The 27,333-nt window shown below is 43.8% G+C and overlaps 1 protein-coding gene across 13 annotated transcripts in view; it reads right to left on the reverse strand.

The window, feature by feature from the left end:
- Positions 1–27,333, reverse strand: part of hppy (MAP4K3-like protein hppy) — a 210,819-nt gene that overhangs the window by 21,284 nt on the left and 162,202 nt on the right. For 8 of the 13 annotated variants that reach the window (XM_055072865.2, XM_055072864.2, XM_055072858.2 and 5 more), the window contains 9 exons: positions 26,337–26,466; positions 24,403–24,482; positions 20,940–21,000; positions 18,580–18,707; positions 16,711–16,911; positions 11,388–11,485; positions 9,584–9,762; positions 4,413–4,505; positions 1,861–1,987 (listed from right to left, as the gene is read on the reverse strand). In XM_055072865.2, coding sequence (XP_054928840.2) covers positions 1,861–1,987; positions 4,413–4,505; positions 9,584–9,762; positions 11,388–11,485; positions 16,711–16,911; positions 18,580–18,707; positions 20,940–21,000; positions 24,403–24,482; positions 26,337–26,466 — 1,097 coding nt within the window. The remainder of the gene's footprint in view (positions 1–1,860; positions 1,988–4,412; positions 4,506–9,583; positions 9,763–11,387; positions 11,486–16,710; positions 16,912–18,579; positions 18,708–20,939; positions 21,001–24,402; positions 24,483–26,336; positions 26,467–27,333) is intronic. The other 5 variants (XM_055072867.2, XM_055072866.2, XM_055072859.2 and 2 more) reach the window with 3 other exon arrangements.

The following is a 27,333-nucleotide window of genomic DNA, read 5'->3' on the forward strand; positions in this document are numbered from 1 at the left end:
AGTCGAACCCACTTATAACAATATTCAAGTGCCACGACAATTCCATTGTTATAACCGATAATTATCATAACCGGGTTGCATGAAAAAAAATCAAATTGATGGTTAGCATAACTGTTCTGAGAAAACTATAAGGGCGGTGAGGCCAGTTCTCCTCCCCACCACCTCTCTCCATCCAGCTTCTGATTGTGTGACTCGTTTAAACTTTTTAGCTCTCCTTCCTGTGCACTCTGATTGCATGATGTTAACAAGCCGCGGCTGGCAGCGTTCAAGAATGGCACTGCTAGAACAACTGCGAAGAAGGGTCACGGGCGGCAAGTGACATACGAGCTCCGCCGAGGCATCGCTTCGGTGGCCCTAAAAGGCACCTTTTCAACAATGTGGGAATGTTGCCGCGGTAGCATCTCAGCTTGAGAAATCCAGAAGAAAGGCTGGGACGAGATCGCCACAGGCATCTCGCCACGTACTTTCCACTGGCTTGCACAAGAAAACTCCGTGTCCGTCAGCCTTGCTTTACATGAAGCTTGCCGACATCCTTCTTCAAGGCACCCAAGTGCTCTGCGTAGAGCAGCAAAAGGTCCCTCGCGAAAACAAGCCCCCGCGGGACTGAATCATCTACAGGGCCTCCCGTGGGAACAATGTTGAGGCAGCCTGCCCTACCGCATCAGCGCTGTCGTCGTGGCCGCCACTGTTGCTATTTGATGCATCCACGTTTGTGATGATCGCATCATTGGGTAGAAGCACTTTGCTTCCAAATTTATAGCAGTGTGTTTTCTTTTCACCGCCAACATCAAGCATCGCTGACGATAAGCGGGCTGATCAGCCATCTTTCGTTTTAGCGGCAAGTCGAATGAGACTGAGAAACTCGTGGCCACAATTGTTATTCATTTTTCATTGGACCGGCAACTAGCCTGTGGCTATGGGTCGAACAAGTTTTGGTATTTCTGTATGTTCCTTGACTGAAAATAAAGAACTGAATTGAATTGAAAGACTGATGCAACGAACAAATACAAGCACAAGCGACGTAGTCCTTTAGCAGAATTACACAGAATGAGGGCCCAGTGAAGCAATCTGGGAGCAGCTCCTGCAGCGTTGTCAGCGTTGTCAGCGCAGTTGGCCCAGTCAATTCATGTTTCGGAGGGTGGTGCAGCGTAGAGCTATGGGCACAGCCCATTTGTATTTGGAGGGGAGAAAGGGCAACGAGAGAGAAGTGCACGGCGGCAGTTGGGGTGGCGAACGATCGTGCAACGGCTTGCATTTCACTTTTTCTTTTTTCTTTTCAAGGATTTCGCATTCCATTACCATTCGGCATGGGCACCCAGCAGCCAAGCTTCATTGTTATAACCGATAATGCCGCATGGAGACATTGTAGTAAGTGGGTTATTTCCCCATAGAAAACATACAAAAGTCGACGGTGTAGCAGCTTTTCATTGTTATAACCGATATATTTTTGAAACCGGTATCGTTATAAGTGGGTTCAACTGTATTGAACACACCACCTGTATTTGTGCAAGGTAAATGGCAAGAGAGAGAGAAAAAAGATTCCTGAAATCAAAGGCTTTTAATTCCCCAATGCACGTGAAAGATTGGTACAGATCACATCAAACATGCTACGCTGTGCACGAACATGCTACGTCTCCATTGACAATATACTCCAGTTGCACTCTGGTTGTACGTTACTGCTTTCCTCATCCCTCTCCTGCACTAAACAGATAATAAAAATTATCAAAGTTTTGAGCTGTCAGTACAAATTCACCAAATAACACTACTTGCCCATGAAGTCTAAACACAAGTGGAAGCCAGCCAGCCTTACGAGACTCTACGGTCTCGTAACTCTTCCATGAGAATAAAATGTGCCCCCACCTGTCCGATCCGAGGACACGAAAAATGCGCGTGGAGTCACTGATCTCCTGGACGACCTCGTTGTTGAGGAAGCTCCGGCCCTGCATGCCATGTTTGTGGAACGCCAGCACACAGTCCGTCAGGCACACTGCAAGGCAGTACCAGCGGAAGAGGTAAGTCTTGGGCTCCATTGAAAGTTTCGGCACACTTGCTCAGAGAATAAGTTATGCTTGCCTAGAAGAAAAATGAGCATTGCTGTGCTGCCGTGCACAGGGTGTCGAAGTGAACCCCAACCAGAACCGAAAACCATACCTGAACCGGAATTTTAGCCAGAACTAAATCGGAACTTAAATTGATATTCTTGAAACGTTCCTGAACCTGAAATGAACCTAAACTGGAAAAAATAAAAACTGTTACCAGTTTGGCACGAAACGGTTCAAGCACACAAGCTATAATGGCTGCTCAATGCATAAATGATTATTCAAATTAATTACTTCTACAGTTGGCACATCCCTCTAGCAGATTTTTATGACTAACAAGTTGGACTGTTTGCAAGAAAGGGGACAGACGATATGTAAGCGCCGACGACTATACAGCCACTAGGAAGAGACGCTTGCACTTCTGAACTCAGCCATGGCAGTTTAGCTCTGCAGCCGAAACATTGTTTCATGGGCTCCACGCAATAGCCACTTCTGTTCAAGCTACAATTGTGCCGTTATGTCAGCTCGTTACTGCTACTAGACAAACCATAAAACACTTCCAACGCCAGGATACATTTAGAGCAAAAAAGGACGGTGGCATTGCGAAGGGAAAACGCAAAACCTAAAGTTCAGCGGACGGCGTAATGTAACCATGCATACATAACCCTGTGGTCACTAATGAATGTTGTCACCTTCTCATTGCGCATAACCACGGCTGTAAATGGGACTGGAAATCTGCTTTTGCTGTGTGCCGTAATTTTGTTTCCAAGCCAATATTTTGTATCCATCCAACCAAGCCAATATAACGCTCACTCACTCGGAAATTCCCGTAAGACATTCATTGAAAAATATTGATTGTTATCTGCCATGTGCCAGGAAGCTCATTTCTTCCTTCTCCTGACGAAACTTGTGCAAGTCTCACGTGGCTAAGTCGACAGCACTGCACGGCTTACCACCATGAGTCAGGATAAAGTTTACTGCACCGAACCGGTCTGGAAACCATTTAATTTGCATTCCTCCGCACCGGAACTGAAACGAAGCGAAGCCGAAGTGCACTGAACCCAAATTGAACCGGCATTTTTTAAAATTTGACACCCTGGTTGTGAACATGGGAATTCCCACAAGTTGGGGCTTTGGATTGTCACATTTCTTTGGCGGCCAGGGAGACACCTTCAAGATACATCTGGCAACCGGTGTTCTGCCTGTCACAACATTCAGCCTCTCAACTACAGCCATATAGTTTCCTACCAAACTACTAAAGGAATTTGGCAATTTGGTAGCTTTAGAGTCATTTCTACATTACTTTTCTACTTTGGCCACATAGTCTTTGGTAGATTTACCAGCCATACAGGCTCCAAGTAGATGTTTGAAATCTCAAGAAACTTCGTTAAATCAAAACTGTGTCACGAAATTACTTTGTTAAATTGCAAAAAAAGAAAGAAATACAAGACTGGGAATTATTTTGTGAATTTCGTTACAGTACAAACTTGTTATAATGAAATGGGATATAACAAAACAATGAATATAGCGAAGTGAAATTCTCCTTGAAATCCTCAGAGGTTTGTATTACAGTAACATGCGATAATGGATACGACGAATTAATATATATAACGAAGTAATTTTAACTCCCACTTCGACTTCGTTATAACGAGGTTTTACTGTACATCTGGATTTGCTACATTGAGGTTTGACTGTATTTGTGAGCCCCTACTTAACTCCTTATTGACAAGTTTTGCCTACAGCCGAGTATCGGTATTGCCAAGTTCCTTCCCGAGTTTCACTACTGAGTATGAAGTTTCTAGCTAAATTTATGAGTCAACACTGAATGACAGGTAGTTAACATCGTTCACTGACTTAGAGCAGGAACACAGAAAAAGAAAGAATAAGTTTCTTTTGAAAGCACGGTCAGAGAGTAATGCAAGATCTCCAGCTGCAGCGGTGTCGAACGTGCGACGTAAAGTAAATGAAATGTGCACATATAGCTCACATCCGACGAAAGCTCTCTGTACAAATTCCAAAATGGAGCCATAGGTGGCGTGGGGTGAAGCTCACTTCAAGTTTTCTGCCTGGAGTTTTCCTCCCTGTTGCTGAAGAAGCTTCCGCAAAATATTTTTTTTCCTTTTCCCTGATTATCCTTATTCTCTATGTGTTTTGCACATTTAGATCAAAAATATTTTTTTTTCGGGTGTTTATATATGCCATCATTAAAGGGTCGAAATACGTGCAGAAATGTTGTGCGATAATCGGTTGCGCCTTAAGTGAGACCACACACGTCCCCAGCAGTCGTCAAATAGCTGCCAATGTGCCTTCTGGCATCGTTAGTGACGAAATTTGACGCCCTTGTCTTCAGACATGCCCTGCTAGTGAACTCACCGATGTACTCGACGGTGAAGTCAAAATGGAGCTCGGCAGGTTGCACGTCGCTGGGCTTGAGCTGGCCTTCCAAGTCCAGCAACTTCACTTGATCTGTGGCGCAAAGCACAGGAAAATTATATTTTCTTTTCATTCTATTTTTCATTTCTTTACAATACTACCAATCTCTTGCAAGATCTTAGTGGGTGGGACACAAAGTCAAGTACAACACCAAGTCATGAAAACAGGTGAACTTACAATACACAATGTCCAAGTGTAACATAATGCAGTGCAGAAACTTTGAAACATAAGCATTATGACATCAGTTAAGATTTAGTCATCCTAAGTATGCCTGGGTTACAACTTTTACATTACAGCGTCGAATTAGAACCGCATAACAATGTAGTACAGATGCAATCATGAATACGCTATACGTACACAGGAAGAGACTAAGAAATGAAGAAGAAAGAAAACGCAGAATAAATAAAGTCGTCATACATACAACACATATTTTTGCATAGGTATTAGTGTTCCAGGCTAGATAATGAAGATAACAAGCTAAATGGGGAAGAAAATTAACAGCAGCTATTGTAATTGAGATGCAAGCAGTGCTTTTTCTAATAAGGATACAAAACTGTTTAATGACTCAGTGTTAGTGATTTCTTTTTCTAATTTATTCTGTTTTCTAATTACAAGTGGAAAATATGAATATTTGAGTTGACTGAGAATTCGTCTAGCGTTCTAGCGCTTACGTAGAGTTGTACTAGTGATGGTTCAAGAAATGAACTTAGATGTATAAATTTTAATGTTTCCTTTCAGACACTGGAACAAAAACTTTAGTCTCGCTAGTTTCACTGTTTTCAGTAGTTAGTAAAATGGCTTTATGGCAGTATTTAGCCAGTAGTGTGTAACACAAGAAGCGCACCGTATGAGCAAACAGCTTTTTGGGGCTATAAAGGCGAAGCTAAGAGGGTGAAGCTTTTGCTCATGCCTTATCACTGCTTTCAGTTTTGATTACTTTGCACTGCTTGTTTAGTTTCACAAAGGCAAGAGATTGCTGGTCTAGCCTCTCAGGTGAGCTGAGCTGCAGGTGAATATGTGGAAAACCGTTGCCACCAGATGCAGCAGTAGTGTTAATTAATTGTTCCTTGAAATAAGTAAATAAATAGAAATCTAAAAAAGACGGGAAGGGAATTACTGCTGACTGCACTGTAACTGTCGAGCACAGTCTGCTGACACCTGGACGGCAGTGCAGATGCCATTTCACTTTCAAAAGATATATAAAACGTATCAAGGTTCAACAAGCACCAAAACTCGAAAGTGCAACTAATCAGAATGTTATGATGATTTGCAAATATAGTCGATCCCGGATATTTCAAACTCCAAGGGGATCGCAATATGGTTTCATATATCAATATAAAATATCCCTGTCTGCAGCTTATGCGAAAACTCTGCACATCACGGACAGTGCGCAAGGCTGCATCAAACTCCCCCCATTTTTTGTTTTTTGCAGATGAATGTCACAAGTTGCGCTGCAGAATGTTCTTTGATAAACTGATTGCAACGCTAACCCTGAAAGCCCACGCCGCCCAGCTGCAAGACAGCGATGCACCTCGAAGCACTTGTCTCGTGTTTTATTCAGGATAAGGTAAAAAGACACGCAATGCGAAAGCAAACTAACCTATAAGTGCCGTGCCACCATTGGAGCATTGCGTATCGTGCATGAACGTACCAGGTTGCATGTTCGTTACAGTACACCATTTACGGCAGACTGTCACGCATTGGCAATGAGTCAACCAGGCAGAAGCTGTCAAATTCTAAAGTGGCTTTCAGCATGCACAACACTCAAGTGATTCCCAGTGACGTGTGCCTGAGAGTACGAATGAATGTACTGAGCATAAACTATGGGAACTTAAATTATGCAGCTAGTCTTGTGCACTGCTTCGCGATAGCCTTTTCGCGAGCAGGGGTGGTCTTGTTAAATGCAAATTATAACTTAAATATCTGTCCGGGTGGGGGGTTGGGACCGGATTTGTTTTGGCTGATGATGATGAGAACCCTGAAATGCCGTTCACGGAAACACTACAAGACAAACCCAGCAGTGCAGACATGGCCAGTTCGGCATTCTATGCCCGGAGCCACTCAATGAAAAGACGGAGTGCCATCCAGGCTTTCTTGTGGAATGCACGTGTCGAAATGGGTGGCCTTTTGCATTCTTGAAGCAGTATGGCAATCCTCTTTCCAATGAAAGTAAGCAGAGCTTGCAAAGGGCCTGGGTAGCGTAGCTTCATCGTTCTGCGGCGCTGTGGAACACACTTGTTGTGTCTTCCTTGTTTTCTACTAATTTCATATGTAACCGTTCCTGCCACAGTGCAACAGAATGATGAAACTCTTTTGAATAACGAACGGCAGCAGGTGGTATGCTCCACTGCACGATGGTGTTCCCCTATTAATATGCTTCACCACAATCCACCGCTGTACTGCGGTGAAGCTTACTAAAGAAAATCCGTCATAATAGAGCTTAAGGCCCTTGCTGCACGAGCCACCATACTTTGAGAGATGCACCTTGCTCAAGTTAACATGGTAGCATTAAAGGCCCCGTGTCGCAGAAAATCTGGTGTCGGCACCAGGGTCGGTATAGGCAGAGTTGTCCGTGAGTGAAAACGGCCTTATAAATTTAGTTACGTGTGCATGCCACACCTCGCTATATGACATGCGGTATGTGCGGATTATATTGCCATATCATTCTATCACTAAGGTTGCTCATATCTCGTCTTACATTTTTGATGTCATGAAACAATAAATGTCATGAAACAAAATACCGACAGCACATCCCTTTTATGTTAACTCTTCTCACACTTATGTTGAATTCTAATGGCAGATCATGAGCACTCAGCCGGATCACGACTGGAATGCGTCGTTCCGATTGCGATCGATCTCGTCAAATCTGCGAATGGAATGCGTGCGATCCCACGTGGGTACTTTGTACAGGGAAATCAAGTGAGAGGGCGCTATACTAGAGGTGGATCACGTAGGCCTCATTGCCATTACCACCATCATCTGGATCATTCCGGCATTCCGTGTGTTTGTTTTTCTTCCGTGTCAGAAGAATCATCCCTGCACTTGGGAACTTATAGTGTCTGAGTCGGAGCTGCCACTATTCAGGAGCAGGAACAAAAACGCATGGCGCAAATGGCACAACGCAGCATCCATGTTTTGTATATCGTCCATAGCTGCCTGCAACCAGAAACAGGCGACTGTGATAGGAAGCAGAGGCGGGCGAAGGAAATACGTCACACGGAGTTCCGGTTAAACTTGCCGATTCCGGCAGAGCAAATATTTTTGCTCCCCAGAGCGATCTGGAATCAGTCGCTGGTCCCAATCTGCCATTGGAACATACAACTCACGCTCTCATTCTGCCATTGGAATAGGATTGCTCCATACAGAACAGAAAAACTTGATCTGAATCTACCCCCATTGGAATTCAACATTAAATAACAAAAGTGCGAAATGATGCAATTGTTTCCCCGCGGCTGTGCTCTACCCCTGCGATCGATCCATGCAAGAGACCGTGTTTCTACAAGAAAGCTCACCTTCGTGCATAGCATTTGCCACCAGCGCTTCCCGGTAAACATTACGTTTACATAACTGCAGTTGCTGGGAAGCGTGAGAAGCAGTCAGAGATCTTTGAATGATATTGCGTTCCACTCTTAAAGGCAAAGCTTAGGCGTCAACCAAGTTTTTTGCAGCTGGCCTTAAGATTCAATGTTTGTTTGATAGCATCTGCCAAAACAGTGCTGTCTTGTCGGCATGAATATTTCCGATGAAGCGAGAAGTGATCACAGTCCATTAGGAGAAGCACACTTACAGGGGCGCAGTGCGGCATAGCGTGGAATGTGGTCGTGAACGTGAGTTCGATATACATGCAGCCTAGTGCCATACCTTTAAACGGAATTTTCAAGGGGTGTTACAACGGTTCAATATAGGCAATAATTTGATATATCCAAGTTTGATACATCCTGGATCAACTATATTGGGTTAACATTTTTTTTAACTATGAGTTACAGTAAATCAAACGCCTAGGCTTTCTGTAAGTTTTGTAGGTTTTTTTTATGTTCTCGCTGATGAAACTGCTTGATAAGAACATGAAGCAACACACATTTCTTTTCTTTTCAGACCACTCACTTTTTTTTTTCTTTTTTTTCCCTCTGTGATGAAGGGAATATGTGAAATGAAAGTTGAACTTTGTTTGTACACTTTATCAAAGGCTGATGCAGCCCAGCACCTAAGCATGCTAGTTAGTGCATGATTTGACATGGCAAAAGTGACGCGTACTTATCTCCACTCACCGTCAGTTGCATTCACTCGTCCTTCCTATGCAACTGAACCTGTTACTTGCTCTTCCCCGAAGTGAAGAAAAGGTACTGTGTCACACCTGGGTGTTGCATTCACCAATGCATATGCGTGCTTGATTGGAGTGACCAATAATGCTGAATGCAATGACTGGGGTGTCAGAGAACCTATAGAACACCTTCTCAGTACTGCCCAGCCTTTGCAAATAAAAGCTACCCCCCTCCCACTTCCGCATTGCTCTAAACCAGTTAGAATCTCTTTGGACAAGATCTTGGGATGATGGCCTCGCATATCACAGCTGCAGAAGGTCACAAACGAGCTGCTGCAAATTCTGAATGCTACCGGACTGAGCGACCATCTGCGACACTGAAAAGAGAACTTTCACTACGTCAGTGACGTCAACACTGGACTTTCGCTCCTTCTTTATCTCCCTTTCGACCTTTTCCCAGTGCAGGGTAGCCAATCAGGCCTGGATAACTTCCCTGCCTTTCACTTACCCTTGTCTCTCCCCTACTCTATGCTTTTTTTTTACATTAACAAATGCAGAAAATAAAACATTTTTGAATTATTTTGTTAAATAATTACATTGTTAAATTATTATACATATGCATTTCAGTTAGATAGCTTTGCCTTCATAGCTGGAAAAAGCTGTATGCCAGTGTAGCAATGCTGAACACACTACTAACCCACTACTGCTAACAGCCACTGCTATTGTGCTGTTAACAGCAAATGTAGCAGCATCAGAGGTGTGCGCAAGCTCGGTTGTGCACATCAGAGTGTGGTAAGGGGGCAAAGCTAGCACTCCAGCCACAGCTGCAGTCTCCTGCTCAGAAACTCACTGTCGTAGCAGACGAGCACAGTGTCCCGGTCAATCTGCGTCACGTGCACCACATGCAGCAGCTCATGGCGTGGAACCATTGTCTCCAGGCCATCCGAGTCCTCGTCTTCGTTGTAGCCAAACCAGCACGCCGATGAGTTGAGGTCAATGGTGTCCAGCTTCAACTGGGAGCCGTCGTAGCTGTAACAAAGAGGGACTCAAACAAAGTCGGGTGGCTAAACAGAGGCATTGTAGACACACAGCCTTAGTGCAACAAGTCAGTAAGATTGTAGGCTTGTAAGCTAATTCAGCTGTATTAATGGGGCACACCTTTTGCCATTGCAGATATTTGTACTAAGTAGATTTCGAAACGAATCAGGAAAGTCAAATCTTGAACTGAATATCAGGATATTTCTCACAAGATTTAATGCTTACAACTTTTAGGCAAGAAAATACAGTGCTGCGCATGCTCGGGAGTCTCCTAGCATTGCATAACAAGAATGTAGCAAGCTATCACTAACTTGGGTACATAGAAATCAAGATATACAGTACAGCCTACTCTTATTAAATGGTACACCAAATTCTTATGCCAGCACTGATTACAGCTCAGTTCTAGATTATGAAGGTCTGGAAAACATTTTTTATCAGTGGAACTTCTTTCAAATAGAATCAAGTGCTTTTTTTTCCTGTGAAGCTAATGAATCAGTTGCAGTCTGTTGTACCAAACACCTAAGAAGTTCTCAGTTTAATAGTGGACCTATGTTTTATGGCAGTGTTTTATTACAAAGGCAGTTTCGCTTTCCAGTTTTTCTCTGAAATGCAGAAGCGCTGTCCCAACTTTACTGCAGGTGTGTGATCGTACGGCCAATCTGCGTGACAGACCAAAGGACCACGTATCACGTGACTCCATCACCACCCCGTTCGCACCATTTTGTTGTCAGGTTTTGCATGATTTGCCACCTGTCATAGATTATGATATCTGCAGGGCCATGGCAAGTTTGTGCAGCGCTCTGCAAAACACGATCTGCTTAGTTGTTGTCGTTCCCCCATCTGCATCGCATTATAATTTTGACCAGCCCTGTAGACCCAGACAAACCTTGTAATGACAAGAGACGAGCTCTTCCAACATGGCACCATTCTGCAAATTGTGGCGTTTTAACGCTCTGAGTGCGATTCCCACATTGGGCCAATGTCGGGGAGTGCTCGCAGTGCCAAAGTCTGTTGCCGAGGCCAGCTGTCTGTGGCGAGCTTGGCACTTGTTTTGCAGCGCAATCGATGCGAAAAGCTCGCTTGGGCAACAACGAGCGCAAGGGGCTTTGCGATGCACGTGACATGTCACTCTGTGGAGGTCTGCTCACCCAATGTATTGAATATTCAAAAAATCGAATAGCAGCTATTCGATTCGTGAATCAAATTATTTGATAGTTCAATTCGAGTCGGCAATATCCGATTATTCGCACACTCACAATTCGAACCTTATTTTCCACTTACGGTGTTTCCTTACCATGTTCCTGAAAATTACCTCTTTACAGATATCTTACTGAGCTGTTATACTAAATATCAGTAATAATAAGCATGTTTTTGGGTAAGGTGCTGCTTTGCAATTCAGTTTAACCTTGTTATACGAATTCACATCCGACATGAAAATATGTTCATTATATTTGATACCCAAAAAACATCTTCCTTTACTTCATTATATTCCAATAATTCTTTACAATGATGTTTGCTATAGCGAGACTCAACTGTAACGAGTGGAGCTTGACTGCCTTACAGGGCACTACATAATCACGTTTAAGGTGCTGCAATGGTCACGGTATGCAACTTACCCTTTCCGGACACCAACACAGAGGATAGGGTAGTCCAGGTCAGGTGTGATAATCATCTCAAACACGCTTAACCGCGCTGGAACCATGCACTCAAATTGCTAGAAAAAAGAAGGAAAAGAGAGTTATGAATGATCTTGTCCATACTGAGGTCATTTCATGCATTGAATAAGACCAGGAGTGCAAAAAACATCAAAGTTGCTCAAAATGTACCGTATACTTCCATGTATTAGATAGCTTGATCTACAGTCAACGACCGATTTTCCGGACGCCCAATTTTTCTGACATGCAAGATAACTCGGACGCCTTCACGGCACCACACGTAACCCATGGAGTCAATGTGTAAGAATGTCTGAAACTTAGGAAGCAAAAGAAAACCCTTTGCCATATGATTTTCCGGACTTTTTGCAATAACCACAGGTCCGAAACGGCATTACTGAAGCCACGACCACCACCATTTTGGTTATCTCACCGCCTCAAACAGGCGCTCTAGCACACATATCCACTGGCAGCCACCACCGCGGCAATGATAGGCCTAGCTACTTCTATGTTCGCTACCAAGCTTCTTTCTCTTCGGTGCCATGTTTTTCATTGAAACGATTTGGCGCTATTAGCAATGGCACCAACTCCGGCTTTGTAATCCTCGCCAATGTCTTGGAAGCTCGCAAAGCATGGCGCGCTGCATAATGCCTGTTCCCAAAAGTCAGCTTCGCCTCAATACAGCAACGTTACGCAGTGATGCATACCAAGAGTGGAAGGGGGGCAATTGTCACGGGACACGGTATGTATTCCTTAATTATACACGCGTGCACCCGCTATCTCCTGTCACAGTATGAGCACCAATACAAAGAATAAGTGTGCTAGCAGACCTTCACAGCTATTTCGGACGTGCCTGTGGCGATTTGAACCCTTCCGGGCCGTAAAAGGCATGCATTCATTATTTCGGGCTGCCTGATTTTCTGGACACTTTCGCGGCCCCTAGGGAGTCCAAAAAAATGAACGTTGACTATATGTGTTTCAGGAATATCCAGAATTATAATGGTCAGCCCATCTGTCTATGGCACCCATAGTGGCTTCTACAGTGGCACATACAGTGGTACCCACGTGGTACAGTGGAGTCCACTTATAACGATACCGCATGTAACAATATATTGATTATAACGATGAGTAGACTTAAGAGTATCAACTTATGCATTGGGGCTATGAGAAAAATAGAAAAAGGAAACCACATATAACAATATGTTATGTAATGCATATTGGATAGAATGATCAAAATTCTGCCTTCTGGATGGCGTTTTCCATGCAGAACAATTGTGAAAGTTGTTTTGCTAAGTTCCCCTTAAACGAATGATGCTGAGATGGCGCGAAAAGTTTGCCTATGCAAGTTTGTTTATACTGTCATTCTTGCTGAGCACGTCCCACCTGTGCGCAGAGTGCGAAAGCCACGAAGAGCATCGTAAGTTGGCGCAGTGTGTCACAAGACGATGCCAGCTTCTTTGTGTCTAGGTCCCCCATGCGTCTAGAAAAAAGAAGAGGAAAAAAAAAAGCAAAAGGCAAAGCGGCATCTGCCCCTTCTAGAATCTCTCTCTCAGCAAGCGTGGAAATGCACTGTGGAAGTAGCCCCGAAGCAGCGGACTGCAGATGCCGCCAACGAAGCGCAAAGCTGTGTCACTTGAGACGAAGCTGCAAATTTTGCAAGACTCAAACAAGTACGAGCTCGTGCAGTCGACGATATCAACGATTCTGAAAACTGGGAGCACCGTGATTGTGAAGGCTGGAACAACTGGCCGTGCTAACCAACAGAAAAACTGGACTTTGTGTGCCTGGGTGAAACCTCCCACGATGGCGAAACCAAGACGGTGGAAGTCACTGACATTACTAGCTCTGGAAGCATGTGGCTACTGACGATGTACCAGGTGGTGCTTCGACGGAGGAGTTTTCGAGTGCAGCTGGTGCTGCCTTGTTTTGCGAAGAGATATCCGACGGGGTGATCGCCGACGGTGGCATTGTGTGACAGAGGCGATGACGGCAGCGGCAGAGCTATGAGGTTGCCAATGGCCCGTCTGTGACACCGTCTCCGACGTTCGTGAGGGTGCGCTGTCGTTTATCGAGTCGCTCACTGATTTAGTCGCCCAATGCAGCAGCTGGATGTGATGCACACCGTGGTTGTGAACCTGAAACTGCTGCGAAAGCAAGTGCAGATTTCTGACTATTTCAGCTGCCTAACGATTGACAAACTGTTAGAGGTATAAATAAACATTCTATTTTTCACAGCCTACTTTCCAAAACGTCTATCTTTTAGTGCAAGTGGCAAATTTGGTTTCAGAGCGACATAGATATGTTCGGCAGCATATTTTTTTGCAGCAGTCCAGATATAGCGATGATCGGTTATAACAATTGGATTTTTATTCTTGATATCATTACAAGTGGACTGCACTGTATGCCACTTTTGCATTCGGCTGCAAATGGATGACACATTGGTCAGCTTCTAACTCGTTTACTATCTGAAGGAAGCAGCATCGCGCAAGGGTTCATCATCTCGCGATCCCCTTTTATGTGGGAAAGCCACTTGTGGTTGCAGGAGCTGGGCTAATTAGTGTGAAACAACCTTCGGCACTTTATTGTCCATTGCTACTATTGAGGCTCGGATAACAATTGCTGATTGCACACATGAAATTCACCTCCTGAAAAAGTGTGTTTGATGATATTGAACAGATAAATGTCTCTGCATCAATGGCGTCTCCAACTGCCAATAGATCACGTGACGAACACCAGCATTTTCGTACATTGTGCTTGCAGGCTGCTGTATTTTCGTTTATGTTGAACAGCCGGAACGACAATTCTATGTGTCTAGTATACTGTGAACACTACGACAAGACCATTTAATGCCATAAATAAATAAAACAAACAAGTGTTACAAGTGTTGGTGCTCTCATCAGCATCGAAGCCAGCACAGCAAGGGCAGTACGGTTGTTGAGCTGACTTCTCTGCTGAATGTTAAAGGGACACTAAAGTGAAAAATGATTTCTTCTGCATCAGTAAATTACCATTTTACAAGACCAAAAACACCACACTTACGACGATAAGACGTTTGGTAAGCCAGAAAAAGCGCAATAACGAAATACGGGTGGCGACGCCTACTTAAGTTCCTGCACCTAGGGGCTCTGACGTCTTGGATTTTGACGGCATATTCTAGGGCCTACTAATTATATATAGCGGTACAGACTGACTACATTGTGTTCTAAAGGAACCAAATATTAAACATGGCAAGTTTCGGGAACATTTATTCAGCCAACGCGGCCCAAATGGGGAACATACTTTGGATTACCTGACGTCACGCTGACGTACCGGCGCTGGGGTTTCGGCGCGAAATTCAAATTCTGATAGTTGGACCTTCAGTTTCTCATCTAATAATCAAAATATTTTTTTGAAATGACTGCCTGCAGGGTTCTCAAACAATGCTTCATTAGTCTAAACTGATTTATTGTTTTGCTTTAGTGTCCCTTTAAAGTTCCATATGCTAGTGCTTGCCAAAGGGCTGTGCAAGTGGGGCATGAAAAACAGATGTGCAACTCTGGCTCCCTGCTGGAGCCTATGCACTAACCCTAAAGTCAAGAAGGGGGCTGACAGATGGAGTAGCACACTGTGGTATAAAAGTTATAAACAGGGATAAGGAGCCTTTCTGAGGCACCTTATCCCCGTTTATAGCTTTTATACCACAGTATACACCAACTCTAGTGAGATCAATTGCTTGCCGTTTATGCGGTGTTGTGGGAGTGCGATTGAAACACATGTTTCAGGCTGTGTCGTCTGCTTCATGTCACGGTGAAGGAAGGAAAAGGAGGAGCAGGTCTCAGAAGTATGCGCGCCACACAAAATGCACACAAGGGGCATTACAAGAAAGTAAATAGGCAATTGGCTCACAAGCTTGCTGCCTGTTTTCTGAAGGCTTTGTATGCTCATATAACAAAGCTTGCTCTACTGCTATGAAAGTTCCTGCTTTTGTAAGTGCACCAGGTGCATCAAATGCTGAAAATTCCTCCACAAACTTAATGTTGCTCAAACGGAAAGCAATCTTGTTTTCTAAAGTGGAAAACAACCTCCCGGTGGAGAGATGCTTCAGAGCCTTCGAGAACGTCGACTGGGTGTACGAGGCGGGCCGCTTTGGCCACTGTGGAGCAGTGGGCGAGTGACGTACAGTGTGGACTGCATGGCGGAATGGCCCGAGACACTCAAATTCACTTCGCACATCTCGCTGTCCACGAGAGCGCCCGTGCACGAACATCTTCATAAAGGTCGAGAACTGAACAAATTGATAAGCATTCAGCCTGCGATTTGTGCAGTGCTCCCCACAAAAAAAATGTATGGTGACAGCAGGAAAGGAAGTGCACAGGACAAGCACTGATTAGCAACTACGTTTTATAAGAATGATTATGCACAGGAAAACACCTGAAGAAGATATGTTTCAGCATGTTGTTCCTCTTTTAGAGACATACATATTAGACACCTTCAATTTCTAGAAGTGCTGGCATGCTTAAGTATACTCATCATCATCATCATCATCAGCCTATTTTATGTCCACGGCAGGACAAAGGACTCTCCCTGTGATCTCTAATTATCCCTGTCTTACGCCAACCGATTCCAACTAGCGGCCGTGAATTTCCTAATTTTATAGCTCCACGTAGACTTCTGCCGTCCTCAACTGCGCTTCCCTTCTCTTGGTACCCATTCTGTAACCCTAATGGTCCAACGGTTATCTAACCTGCGCATTACATGACCTGCCCAGCTTCATTTTATCCTCTTAATGTCAATTAGAATGTCGGCTATACGCGTTTGCTCTCTCACCCAAACCACTCTTTTTCTGTCTCTTAACGTTATGCCTAGCATTCTTTGTTCCATCGTTCCTTGCACGGTCCTTAACTTGGTCTCAAGCTTCTGCCCCATATGTCAGCACTGGTAAAATGCACTGATTGTGCACCTTCCTTTTCAATGATGATGGTAACCTTCCAGTCAGGAGCTGACAATGCCTGCCGTATGCGATCCAACGATTTTTATTCTTTTATGAATTATTTCCTTCTCCTGATCAGGGTTCCCCGTGATTAGTTGACCTAGGTAAACGTACTCCTTCACAGACTCTAGAGGCTGACTGGCGATCCTGAACTCTTGTTCCCTTGCCAATCTATTCATCATTATCTTTGTCTTCTTAAGTATACTTAACCCAGTGTAAGTATAAACTACAAAGCGGACAAACCGTTGTCTCCATTCTGTCGAGAGCCCCGCACAAGTCACACACACACACACAAAAAGGCAAGAACGTCTGTCTGACCCTCTCTCTTCGCTCCCTGGCATGCAGAGGAGGAAACCAGCGATGAAATCCGTGACCAACCTTGAGCAGCATGAACTTGGCGAGTGGGTTGTACCACTGCATTAGGAAGACCCCCTGAGGGGACAGCCCGCACAGGTACTTGTAGCCATTGTACGGGTTGCGGCCCACGCAGCACCGCATGCAACCCTTGGTGTCCGCCACCTGTGAAACACGTGAACAAACAGTCAACGACTGACTGTTCCGTCGCCCGATGATTCAGATGTCTTCGCAGCACAGCCACATACGTTATAGAGACAATGTATAAAAAGTAGGGGAGTGCGAATACTCAAATATCACCGAATCGAAAAGTGAACGTCCAAATAATTAAGTTCGTGAATCGTATATATCCTATTACATTTTTTTAAATATGCAATGTATTTGGTGTAGAAACCCGTACGGTGCCACATGTTGGATACGCTGCGGAGCCCCCCCTCTTGCTCGATGCCACCCAAGCGAGCGTTTCACAACCGCTTTCAATGCAAAGGCACCACCGAGCATGCCGTGGACAGGCTGCCACAGCTGACAAAGCAGCAGACTTTGTCACTGCTAGCACTCCCAGATGCTCGCCCAATGTGGGGATAGCACACATGGTGCCAGAACGCTGCAATTCACAGAATGGTGCCGTGTTGGCCAGGTACGGTCCTGTCCGTACAAGGTTCCTCTGGGTCAACGAGACCGATCGAAACGATAATGTGACACTGGACAGAGGGAACAGCAACAGGAGCAGAATGTATTTTGTAATGTGTTAACATCAAGCTGATTAGCTGCTGATAGGCACGGAAATTGTGTTGGATGTGCGGCAACAAACTTCATGCCACTTCAACAGCCATCAATCTCACTCACGTGTGCAATCTCAGGACCAATTGTACAGACATATTAGCGGCAAGCATTCTGTGATGGCTTACGGTTCGTTATCAGATCAGCCGGCGCCGAATTTTTGTCCCGGCTACATTGCCTTGGCCATTAGGTGTTTTCGGCGCTGCTTCATTCGGCGTCAATGACTAAAGGTACGGTTTAGTGCCAAATCGACGAAGATCTATATGCAGCAGCCACATAAGACTACCTCACAAGTGAAAGCAAGAGACAGCGTCTGAACGGAGAAGGGGGGGTCTAGCATCGCAAACTTGCTGTGACCCTCCAGGTTGGGAAATCACGCCAAACCTTGCATGCCGATGGTGCCTGCTCTTTACCGTTGGCGCCAACTATGTGCAGAGTGGTGATTGAGTACGGTCCTTTCGTCTGTCGGGCAGATTGGCCTTACGATAAACCACCTGCATTAAAGCTGGGATAGCCCTTCTGCATTTCAGAGAAAAACGGGAAAAGCTTTGCTTTCTATGCAATAAGTAAAAGACTGCCGCAGAACACAGGTCCACTATTAAACCAAGAACCTCAGTGGTATTCACTACAACAGAATGTGACTAATTAATTGATTTCAGAGGAAAAAAGCCACTTGATTCTATTTAATATAATTTTATTGATAAAAGCATATTTTCCAGACCTTTATAGTCTAGAAGTGAGCTGTAATCAGGGCTGGCATACTAATTTGGTGTTCCCTTTAATAAAAGTACACTGTATACTGTATATCTTGATTTCTATGTATCTATGGTACTGATAGCTTGCTACATTCTTGTTACGCAATGCTAGGAGACTAGATTTTCTCACCCCAAATTTGTAAGCATTAAATTTTGTGAAAATTTTTTGATGTTTAATATTCAATTCAATATTCGGCTTCGTTTGTTTTATTTTATTCGAAATCTACTATTCCGTATTCGTACAGCCTAGCAAATACGGTATATATATTGGTTTTGCAGATATGCTGGCTTCACTAACCTTCGTAGTGGCTGCGTACCGCCGAGGAACTAGTCGTTCAGGTAGCCGACCGACAGGCAAGCCGAATCGCTGTCCGGCTCTTGCATGGAGTGCAGCAAGGTCATGCCTGTACAGTTGCTGGTTCTTGCCTGCAGGACAAAAGCAATCACGAAAAGGAAACGTTCAGGCAACTCGGGCACTACATAGGCAGAGGCTGGCCACCAATCACTTTTATGAACAAACTTTAAGCATCAGCTGGAGACTATAAAAAAAAATATTTCTACGAAGACATATTTTAAATAGAACTTTCTAACTTTGACATGGGAAAATTTCCTGTCTTTTGAACGTCCAAGTTTCAAGTTGTGAAAACATTGTGCGTGCATAATGTTTTTTTTTAACATTTAAACAGCTTTGCAGCACACTTCTTTAAACCTTCCTGCCTTTCAGACCTGTGTAAACATCTACAATCTCTTTGGTGCCAATGAGTATAAATATTTCACCACTGGCAGAGTGACAGTTGAGCAGAGCATGTTCACTGACTAAACTGAAGACAAAAAGAGGTGCGGAGAAAGAAATAAAAGAATCTCGTTAGAAAGACACCCTATTACAAATATTGGTTGTACAATGCAAGTTATTAGGCACTGTCCAGGAATTGTTCCACAATTGAACATGCTAATAACGAATACGATAGCTCCACTGTAGGTGGCCATTAGTGTCATGCAAATACATGAATAGTAGTTTAGAATATAGGGCTACTCGATACTCTCTTACAAAATAAATTTAATTTTAGACTTATCAATGTCGAAGATCACTTTCCTATGTTCAGCTTCACTGCAATACAGCCACGTAATATGGTGAAGCGTATCTGCCGCGCAGTGAAGCATACCATAAATAGAAAGGGGCAATGTAACAAGGCCTAAAATGCGTTCCTTATAAATGTGTGCCTGCATAGTCTTCAGTCACAGCACAAACACCAAGACGCATAATAAATGTAACCGAGACATCTGATCAGAATAAAAGCATTGGTACCTTACTACCTACTGTTTACACTTCTTCTAGTCACTGCAATAGTCTACATTTTTAATTTTTGCATTGTTTTACTTGCGTGTTATTTTCATTAACTTCCTACATGCACAAAGGCAGTTACATCATGCTTTGCTATTCATTAGCCTATCTGTATCTTTGATGTATAGTTAATGAGTTTTATTTCACTAAATTCTGGACCCACTCTACCACAGAACAAGTCATTAATTCCCAATGCAGCAGTTCTTGTATGTACACATTTTCAGCCGCTATTTTGCACAACAGCTATTTGATATTCAAATCCAATATTGGTCCCAAATTACTATTTGCCTGAAATTCCCTTCAAACTCAAAATCCCCTAACCGCACATGCCTAGTGGTTATTATGTCAGTAGTTCACTACATGAGGACAAAACATGCAAACATTACCGACACCGAAGCTGGTTTCGGCAGTTAAGATTTGACACCACCACGATCTGAAAATCATATTTTCAGTACAGTTTGTGAGTTGTGCGATGCCTGACCTTTACAACGAAGTGTCCTGTACAGTGAAGGATTTCGGAGGTCCCAAGCACTTCGTTATAAGGCTTTCAACTGTTTATTTTTGTTACAACACCTTTCTGTAGCTAGCTGTAAATTTTTGTGAAAAATCAGGCAAATGAATAATGCCTCATTCGTTTTTAACATGGATCTAAGAACGATATGCAACGTTGCAGTTTTTTCGAAATGATGCTCAGTTCTGTAAAAGATTACAATTTAAAATGATTCCTGTCATTTCAAAACTACTACAAGTGCTGCTCTGCCCTTCGTTTTCTGGGAGATCTTGTCACTAAGTGCTAAATACACCACCAGCCAGAATACAGTGGGTTCTGGATACAACAGCTGGATATGAGAATGTTAACTTTGCCTGTACCAAAGCTGCCAAAATAAAAGAACACATTGCCATACGAGCACCGTGGTTTTGGCATGAATTTCAAAAAAGGGCAGCTTGGCCTTCACATTCAACCTTGCAATCAATCTTTCCACTCAATGAGTTTAGAGAACCTTCTCAAAAGCAGTAAAAACTGATTTATTAAGCACTGCTAGACAGAAAAGCTTTCTTCCACAACTTTCTTATTTTCAAGAGGCATTCCAGTGTTTCACAGCCACCACAGTTCCATAAACAAGTTCCTCTTGTTCTGAGTGAGCTGGCTATGTGCTGTCGACATCAAATGAAACGTGAACAGTAGAGCTGGTGACCAAAGCATAACTGCGTAATGATGCTCCTCCTATACTGCAATATTTTTGTTTCTGTTGTGGTTTGAAAACGAGAAAAGAAAAATCGCACAAGCCTAGTAACTATGAATGCATGTGACTCACCTGACAATGACATTAGGACATCTTTGATGACAAACATCCAAGATGTCCTTCGGGGAAAGATCTGGAAGAAGAAGTGGGTGGGAAAAAATACTGTCATTTTGGGGACAGAATTTATTGAGGGTCCCAGGTTATAAACAGAGCTCTGGGCCCTTGTGATATGCAAGCAGTAAGTAGGTGGCAGCAACTCAGCGCACCCTTGTGACATGTACAGTAATAATAAAAAAGATATGATTTTTTGCATTTGGTAGTGTGCTCAGAATGCTGATGCTGTGTTATGCCTGATAGCTAGCCTAGGCCGACGGTCTCTTGAACACGCACTGTCATCGTACTTTATTCATACCCCATAGCTCATCCGCCATGCCCATGATTTGCTTATTCCAAGAAAGCATCATAAGGAAGCCGTAATACCAACCAGTAGCGAAAATATCTGCATGTCCGAGATATGAATTATGATGATAGGTGGGGAAGTTAGCCGAGCAAGAGGTTTGCCATGCTACTACAGGTTTAGTATACAGGGATGATCATTTCTACGTTTTCCGGAATTTTTAAGTATCGCCTGTTGCACATAACCTAATTCTAGTCCTTGAGCTGGATTATTCAGAGGCAGACATTACTTGCAAGAGAAATGGATACACGTGTTCAACTAATTTGAAAAAAATATGCACAAGTAACTTCTTAAAAAAGACGTTACAGCCAATATTGCAATTTATGAATTGTACCCAGAGAGTTTAAGGCGTCTCCACTTGAAATGCATTTCCAGAATGACACCAGTTTGCAGACATGCGTGATCAAACTCGTCATAAAAGTGCACTGTTGTTCCACTTACTTTTGTTTTTCAAATGCTCTTTTATGCATTTAAGAACAAGAAAACTAAAAAAATAGAACACCCATGTATTTCGTCCTACATTTGGGGTGTAATATTTTGAAACTGGTGTCATCCTGCAGAGTAATTTCAAGTGGATATTTCTTTCAAACTCAGCGGCTACAATTTATAAGTTGTAATATGTACTGTAAAGTAATTAGTAAAATATTGTTAATTATATGAATATGCGTCTCGATTTCTTGTGCTAATACAGTCAACGACAGATTTTTCGGACAGGCCCTATAATTTTGTACAGTGTAAACAGAGCTACAACAGCGTACACTCTAAATTGATTGAGAGGGGCATAGCAGCCACCTGCATTAAGGCAGCACTAAGTAAGTCGTGCGATACGAGTGTGAGCGAAGTCAGACAGCATCATTACAGAATGCAGAATTTTCCCATCCTGTCATCACTTCAGTATGCAAAGCCATGTTGCACAAAGAAAAAATAATAAGCTTGAAACCAGCGCACAGAGAAAAGAATAAGGACAAGAGAACAGTGCACTTGGTGCCGTACTTGCACAAGTTGTCGCACAACCTAAAGAAAGTTTCCAATAGACATCATGCTATTTTTTTTCTATGCCACGTGCAAGCTTTCCTCAATATGCAATTGTACGAACACAATCAAAAGGCATCTGTGCACCTCTTATCAAAAATCTAGTTTCACTGACTGTAGGCGCAACATTATCTATTGGATACTGCTGAGCTGTGGAAAAACTTATATAGGACAAACGGGACAGTGTTTCAATGACAGAGCTCATCAGCGCAGCAGTAACGTAAAGAATGGCTATGGGAGCCATTTATCAGGTCATTGTAACAAGTGTCCTTGCACTCCCATATCTGAAAAAACAAAACTCATAGGGAAAGGTAAAATAATAGAGGCATGTCACATTAGACAGGAAGGAGATAAATGTGTAAGCGCTCGTTCTCTTGCTGTGTCAGGAAAAGAAATAGCTTTTTTGCATGAAAGATTATGATGTTGCTGATTTTACAGATGTATATGCAACTGGTGCATTCATACCTATGCTGGAAAAGGTATAAAATAGCCGGAGAATTTCAAATAAACTTACAGTTGGCAGTCAGTGCTTGTCTGTGGTATTTGGTTCTTCGTGTCCCTGTTTAATTCGCGCTGTTCAACCTCAGTTCTCGGAAAGCACAATGCATTGCATAATGGCGGTTCCCAAAAGTAAGCTTCGCCTCAATACAGCAATGTTATATAGTAAAACATATGAGTAGGAAGGGGCATTTGTCACGGAACACTGCACGTATTCCTTAATTATACAAGCGTGCACCTGCCATCTCCCGTCACAGCACGAGCACCGACATGCCTATTAAGTGTGCTGGCAGGCCTTCATAGCTATTTCGGATGTGCCTATGGTGATTTGAACCCTTCAGGGCAGTAAAAGGCATGCATTAGTTTTTTTAGGACTGCTCGATTTTTCGGACGTTTTCACATCCCCAAGAGAGTTCGGAAAATCGAATGTTGACTGTAATGTCTACCTTTTCGAATAATCCAGCTCAAGGACAAGAATTATGCTATCTGTCACAAGCAATATTTAAAAATTGCAGAAAACTTAGAAACAATCACCCTGTATAGCAAGACATCAAAGGACAAGAAAAAAATCGCACATACATCCACTCACACAAATGCTTGGAAAGAGGCAACAGTGAGCATCATGAAATGAACAAAACGGAAAGTGGAGCTGTATGGCACCATAAGTAAAGAGAAGACGTTATCCATCCTTTGGCTGCACCAATTTGTTTGTTGACGGTGCCATACAACTCTGCTTTCCACTTTGTTCATTTCACTGTGGCCCCTTTTCGAGTACTTGAGCAAGTGGATGCATGTGCGTTATTTCTTTTTCTCTCGTCTTTTGAAACCTGTAGCAGCATGCCTTTTGCACGACTAATCTTTTGTTCATTAGCTCATCTATCCTTAAAATTTAGCTCACCAGCTCATATGTATTTTCAATACTGGTTGATATTACAGCTTCCTTGTAATGCAATCAGGGGTAGCAATTCAGCAATTTCCAACAATTTTTTAGAGCAGGTAAAACTTCATTCTGGAGCAGACTGGAGCATACAAGTTCTGACTTTGGAGCAGTCTATAGCACATATATCTCATTCTTGGAGCCATGGGCGCTGACTACGGGGGAGGGGGGCTCTGGGGCCCGAGCCCCTGCCGGAGTTTTCGGGGGGGGGGGGGGGAATGAGTCCCCCCCCACCTCGGTGATGCCAAAGCCTACCCCTCCCACCCACCTAATGTGTCATTGCCAGAATTTCGTCACCCACATCATGTGAGGTTTCTTTTGACTTGCCTCGATCTTTTCACTTAATTGAAAGAAAAAAACAGTCACAAAACACAAAGGACAAGAAGAGAGATTCACACCACAATGACTGGAGTATCAACTGAGCTTTATTAGAAACGGTGTAGTCCCAGCAAGACCAGCAGAGCATGCGCAACAATAGCATCACTAATCAAAGAGCATGGAAAGTGAATAGCTTTGAACCATGGGAACCATAGGAGAACATGGGTTTACCCTCAGAGCCAGAAACAAGGTAAGCAGTACGAGGTAAGTGGTAAAGCTGAGTGCATGCATACCTGGTCCACGCAGGAGTCGTGAATCTCATTGAGGTTGAGTGTGTAGATGCCCTCCTCACAGCCAAACAGGATGTGTTGATCTGTGGGTAATGCAAAGCAAAAAGCAAAAAAAAAGACTGCTGAAACAAAAAAAAAAACATTCTGGGGTTTAACATGCCAAAACCACATTCTGATTATGAGGCACCCTACAGTGAGTTCCGATTATGAGGCGCCCCTCTGGATTAATTTTGACCACCTGGGGTTTCTTAACGTGCACCCGATGCGCGGCACATAGGCGTTTTTTTCATTCTGAGCCCATCAGAATGCGGCTGCCGCAAAACGCATCAACTGCCACATTCAAAAGTTTATGTCCTCAACTCTTTGGATCACACTCCGTATCCATGATGGCCTCATGATCTGCAGATTATCTCCTGTCCTATGGATTACGTACTACATGACCTCAAAGAATTCCCGCTCCCACCTTGACCCTCTCGAGTCAAACAACACTCACTGATGTCCTGCAGTTCTTACCCCTCAAATGTATCAGTGCCGTTATCAAATTTACACCTCAATTCTTTGGCTAGCCAATCTGCACCCTTGAAGGGGACGCTGGAACACTTTCTGAACGTAGTAACAGACATTCCCATGCTGTAGAGCAGGGGTTCTCAAATTTTCCCGCCTTGGGGAGCCACACCAGTTATCCCAGAGTGCTGTGGAACCCTTCCCCTCTCCCTATTCCCACAGAAATGCTTACACAAGGAGCACTTTGATGAATTGCCCGAATGGGTACACAAAGTATATTACGCAGAAATGAGAACAGAAGTGCATAAATCACTGCATCACTCAAACAAGGTAAACAATGTGGGGTTCCGCACCACTTCTAATTTCGAGTCATCCTCAGATTGTCCACTGTGCCTTTGAGCCAGCATTAAGTTGCTGTTGCAGTTGGAAGATGCATGGAGTGAAATCCTTGCGGTATTGAGGCTTGTGTGTTTTAAAAATTAAAATGATTCGGCATGCTCTCATAACCATCTTGCTGGCTATCATGTTATGCCATGAATGTGTTTAAATACAATTTCACCAGTGATTCGGGCATCAGTTGCATAAACGTGGTAACTACATGAGCGAGATAATAACCAAAGCATCAGATTTTTTTTAGCTTGCAGTAGACAGAAAGGAAGTGGTAGTCCGGCTCCCCTGGGTTTTAAAAACTGCAGCGCAGAATGAGGTGGCTGCAACAATGACAGCTGCCTTTTCCAGTGCCAAAATCGTGGCAATCTCGGGAGCTTGTTCACTCCAAGTAGACAATAAAGACTTGGAAAGGTTTAGTGAGTTGTGTTCAAAGCTTCAAGTAAGTACTGACGATTGCGAGGAAGGTTTAGAGCCTCTGACAACAGCCTCTCACGCATGGACGTGGCTCGACAAAAATGTGTTGGCGCTGGCACCTCTGCGACTTCCTTTCCTCCCAGTGCCAGAAATAATGCGTTGCATGGAAGACAACAAACACACGCTTGATTTCTGTTCCCAAGTAATACTGCACTTCATATAGAGTGTTTCTGTGGCCTCGCCCATCTGCAACTCCGAAACATGAAAAAATATTTGACTCTGTATGACAACAGAAAATAACAAATGAACTGCTGATATTGCAACAACGAAAGCTGTTCACAATCAACTAGTCATAAAAATATTTGTGACATTTTAGCGGTTTTCTGTAAAAGAAAAGTTGCCATGGAAAGGGTCAGCATGCCCCTGACAGACAGATTACCCCATGACCTACTGGCTGTTATGCAATCTACTGGCATCCCTTCACATTTACATTTACTACACTGGCGTCAGCCAAAACCCAGGAAAGTGGGCGGGTACCTTTCCCACCCCAAATGTCACATGTCTGTTCCCACCATTTCCACTGTGAATGTTGCATATGCCCCTACACGCCCCCCGCCCAGCAGACTCACCCCTGGTCTCGGGGTGTATCCAGCTGGTGCTGCAGAGGACCTTGAGGGGGCAGCCGTTGAAGACTTTGGAGAAGCAGGCACCCATGTGTACCTTGGGCGTTGGCGGAAGGCCGTTGCTTACGGGCTTCTGCTGAGGTCGAAGGTGGAATTCGTGAAACAGAAGGAAGAAAACTGTGTGACTCATGCGATGCGCTTTGTTTGGAGCGACACAAAAGACGATTGCCAAGATGTGCTGGATCTGTAAATTACTGGAATATCTAAAGGACTCCAGGAACACTCAGGAACCCCTACACAGATTTATACAGCCTTTGGTAAGCATATACCGAAGGTAAGCACCAGCAGTTTGATGGTATTAGGATTGCACTGCATTCTATAGGCACCAAAGAGTAAACATTAAGAAGTTTTTAGACCTTTTATCGTCCAAAAATGGCTCAAACTAGTCCAACATTTATCATGTCACATCGGCACGCCAGCTAGGGCTTAGGCTTAGGCTACAGTTTAGACACAAAGCTCAAGAAAATTGCCAAAAGTTAAAGCATTGACAGCAATAGCAAAGCATAGTGTTGTGCTTGAGATGATCGCACGTTGTTGTTACGGTACACAGAGAAGACGTGACGTGACTTGCAACTTCTACTGTGCTGCAGGAAAGGTGCCCTGGCAGAAGGCAGGCATGTTGCAACCCTAGCACGATGAGGAATGCCGGCAGTGACTTTACCAGCATCCCACATCGATACTGCGCGAGGTGAGACCGATCGAAAATGATAGCCTTCTGAAAAAAAAAAAGAAAAAGCATTGTATATGTTTAGCTTGATGTTTCCAGTCGGTTCCACTCAGACCAGTGTGTGCACCAGGGTGTGACATGCGCACAGCTGCGCGGCGAAAACGCAAATGTGCGTGCGTGCGACGCTCACGCCAGCAGTGGAAGCCAGAACGCTGCCCTGGCTCTGCTGCAGGACCGATTGAGTGGGGCATGAAAATGCGTTCACTGGGCTTGTTG

The sequence above is a fragment of the Dermacentor andersoni genome, chromosome 7 (assembly GCF_023375885.2).
Source record: "Dermacentor andersoni chromosome 7, qqDerAnde1_hic_scaffold, whole genome shotgun sequence".
Classification (NCBI taxonomy): domain Eukaryota; kingdom Metazoa; phylum Arthropoda; class Arachnida; order Ixodida; family Ixodidae; genus Dermacentor; species Dermacentor andersoni.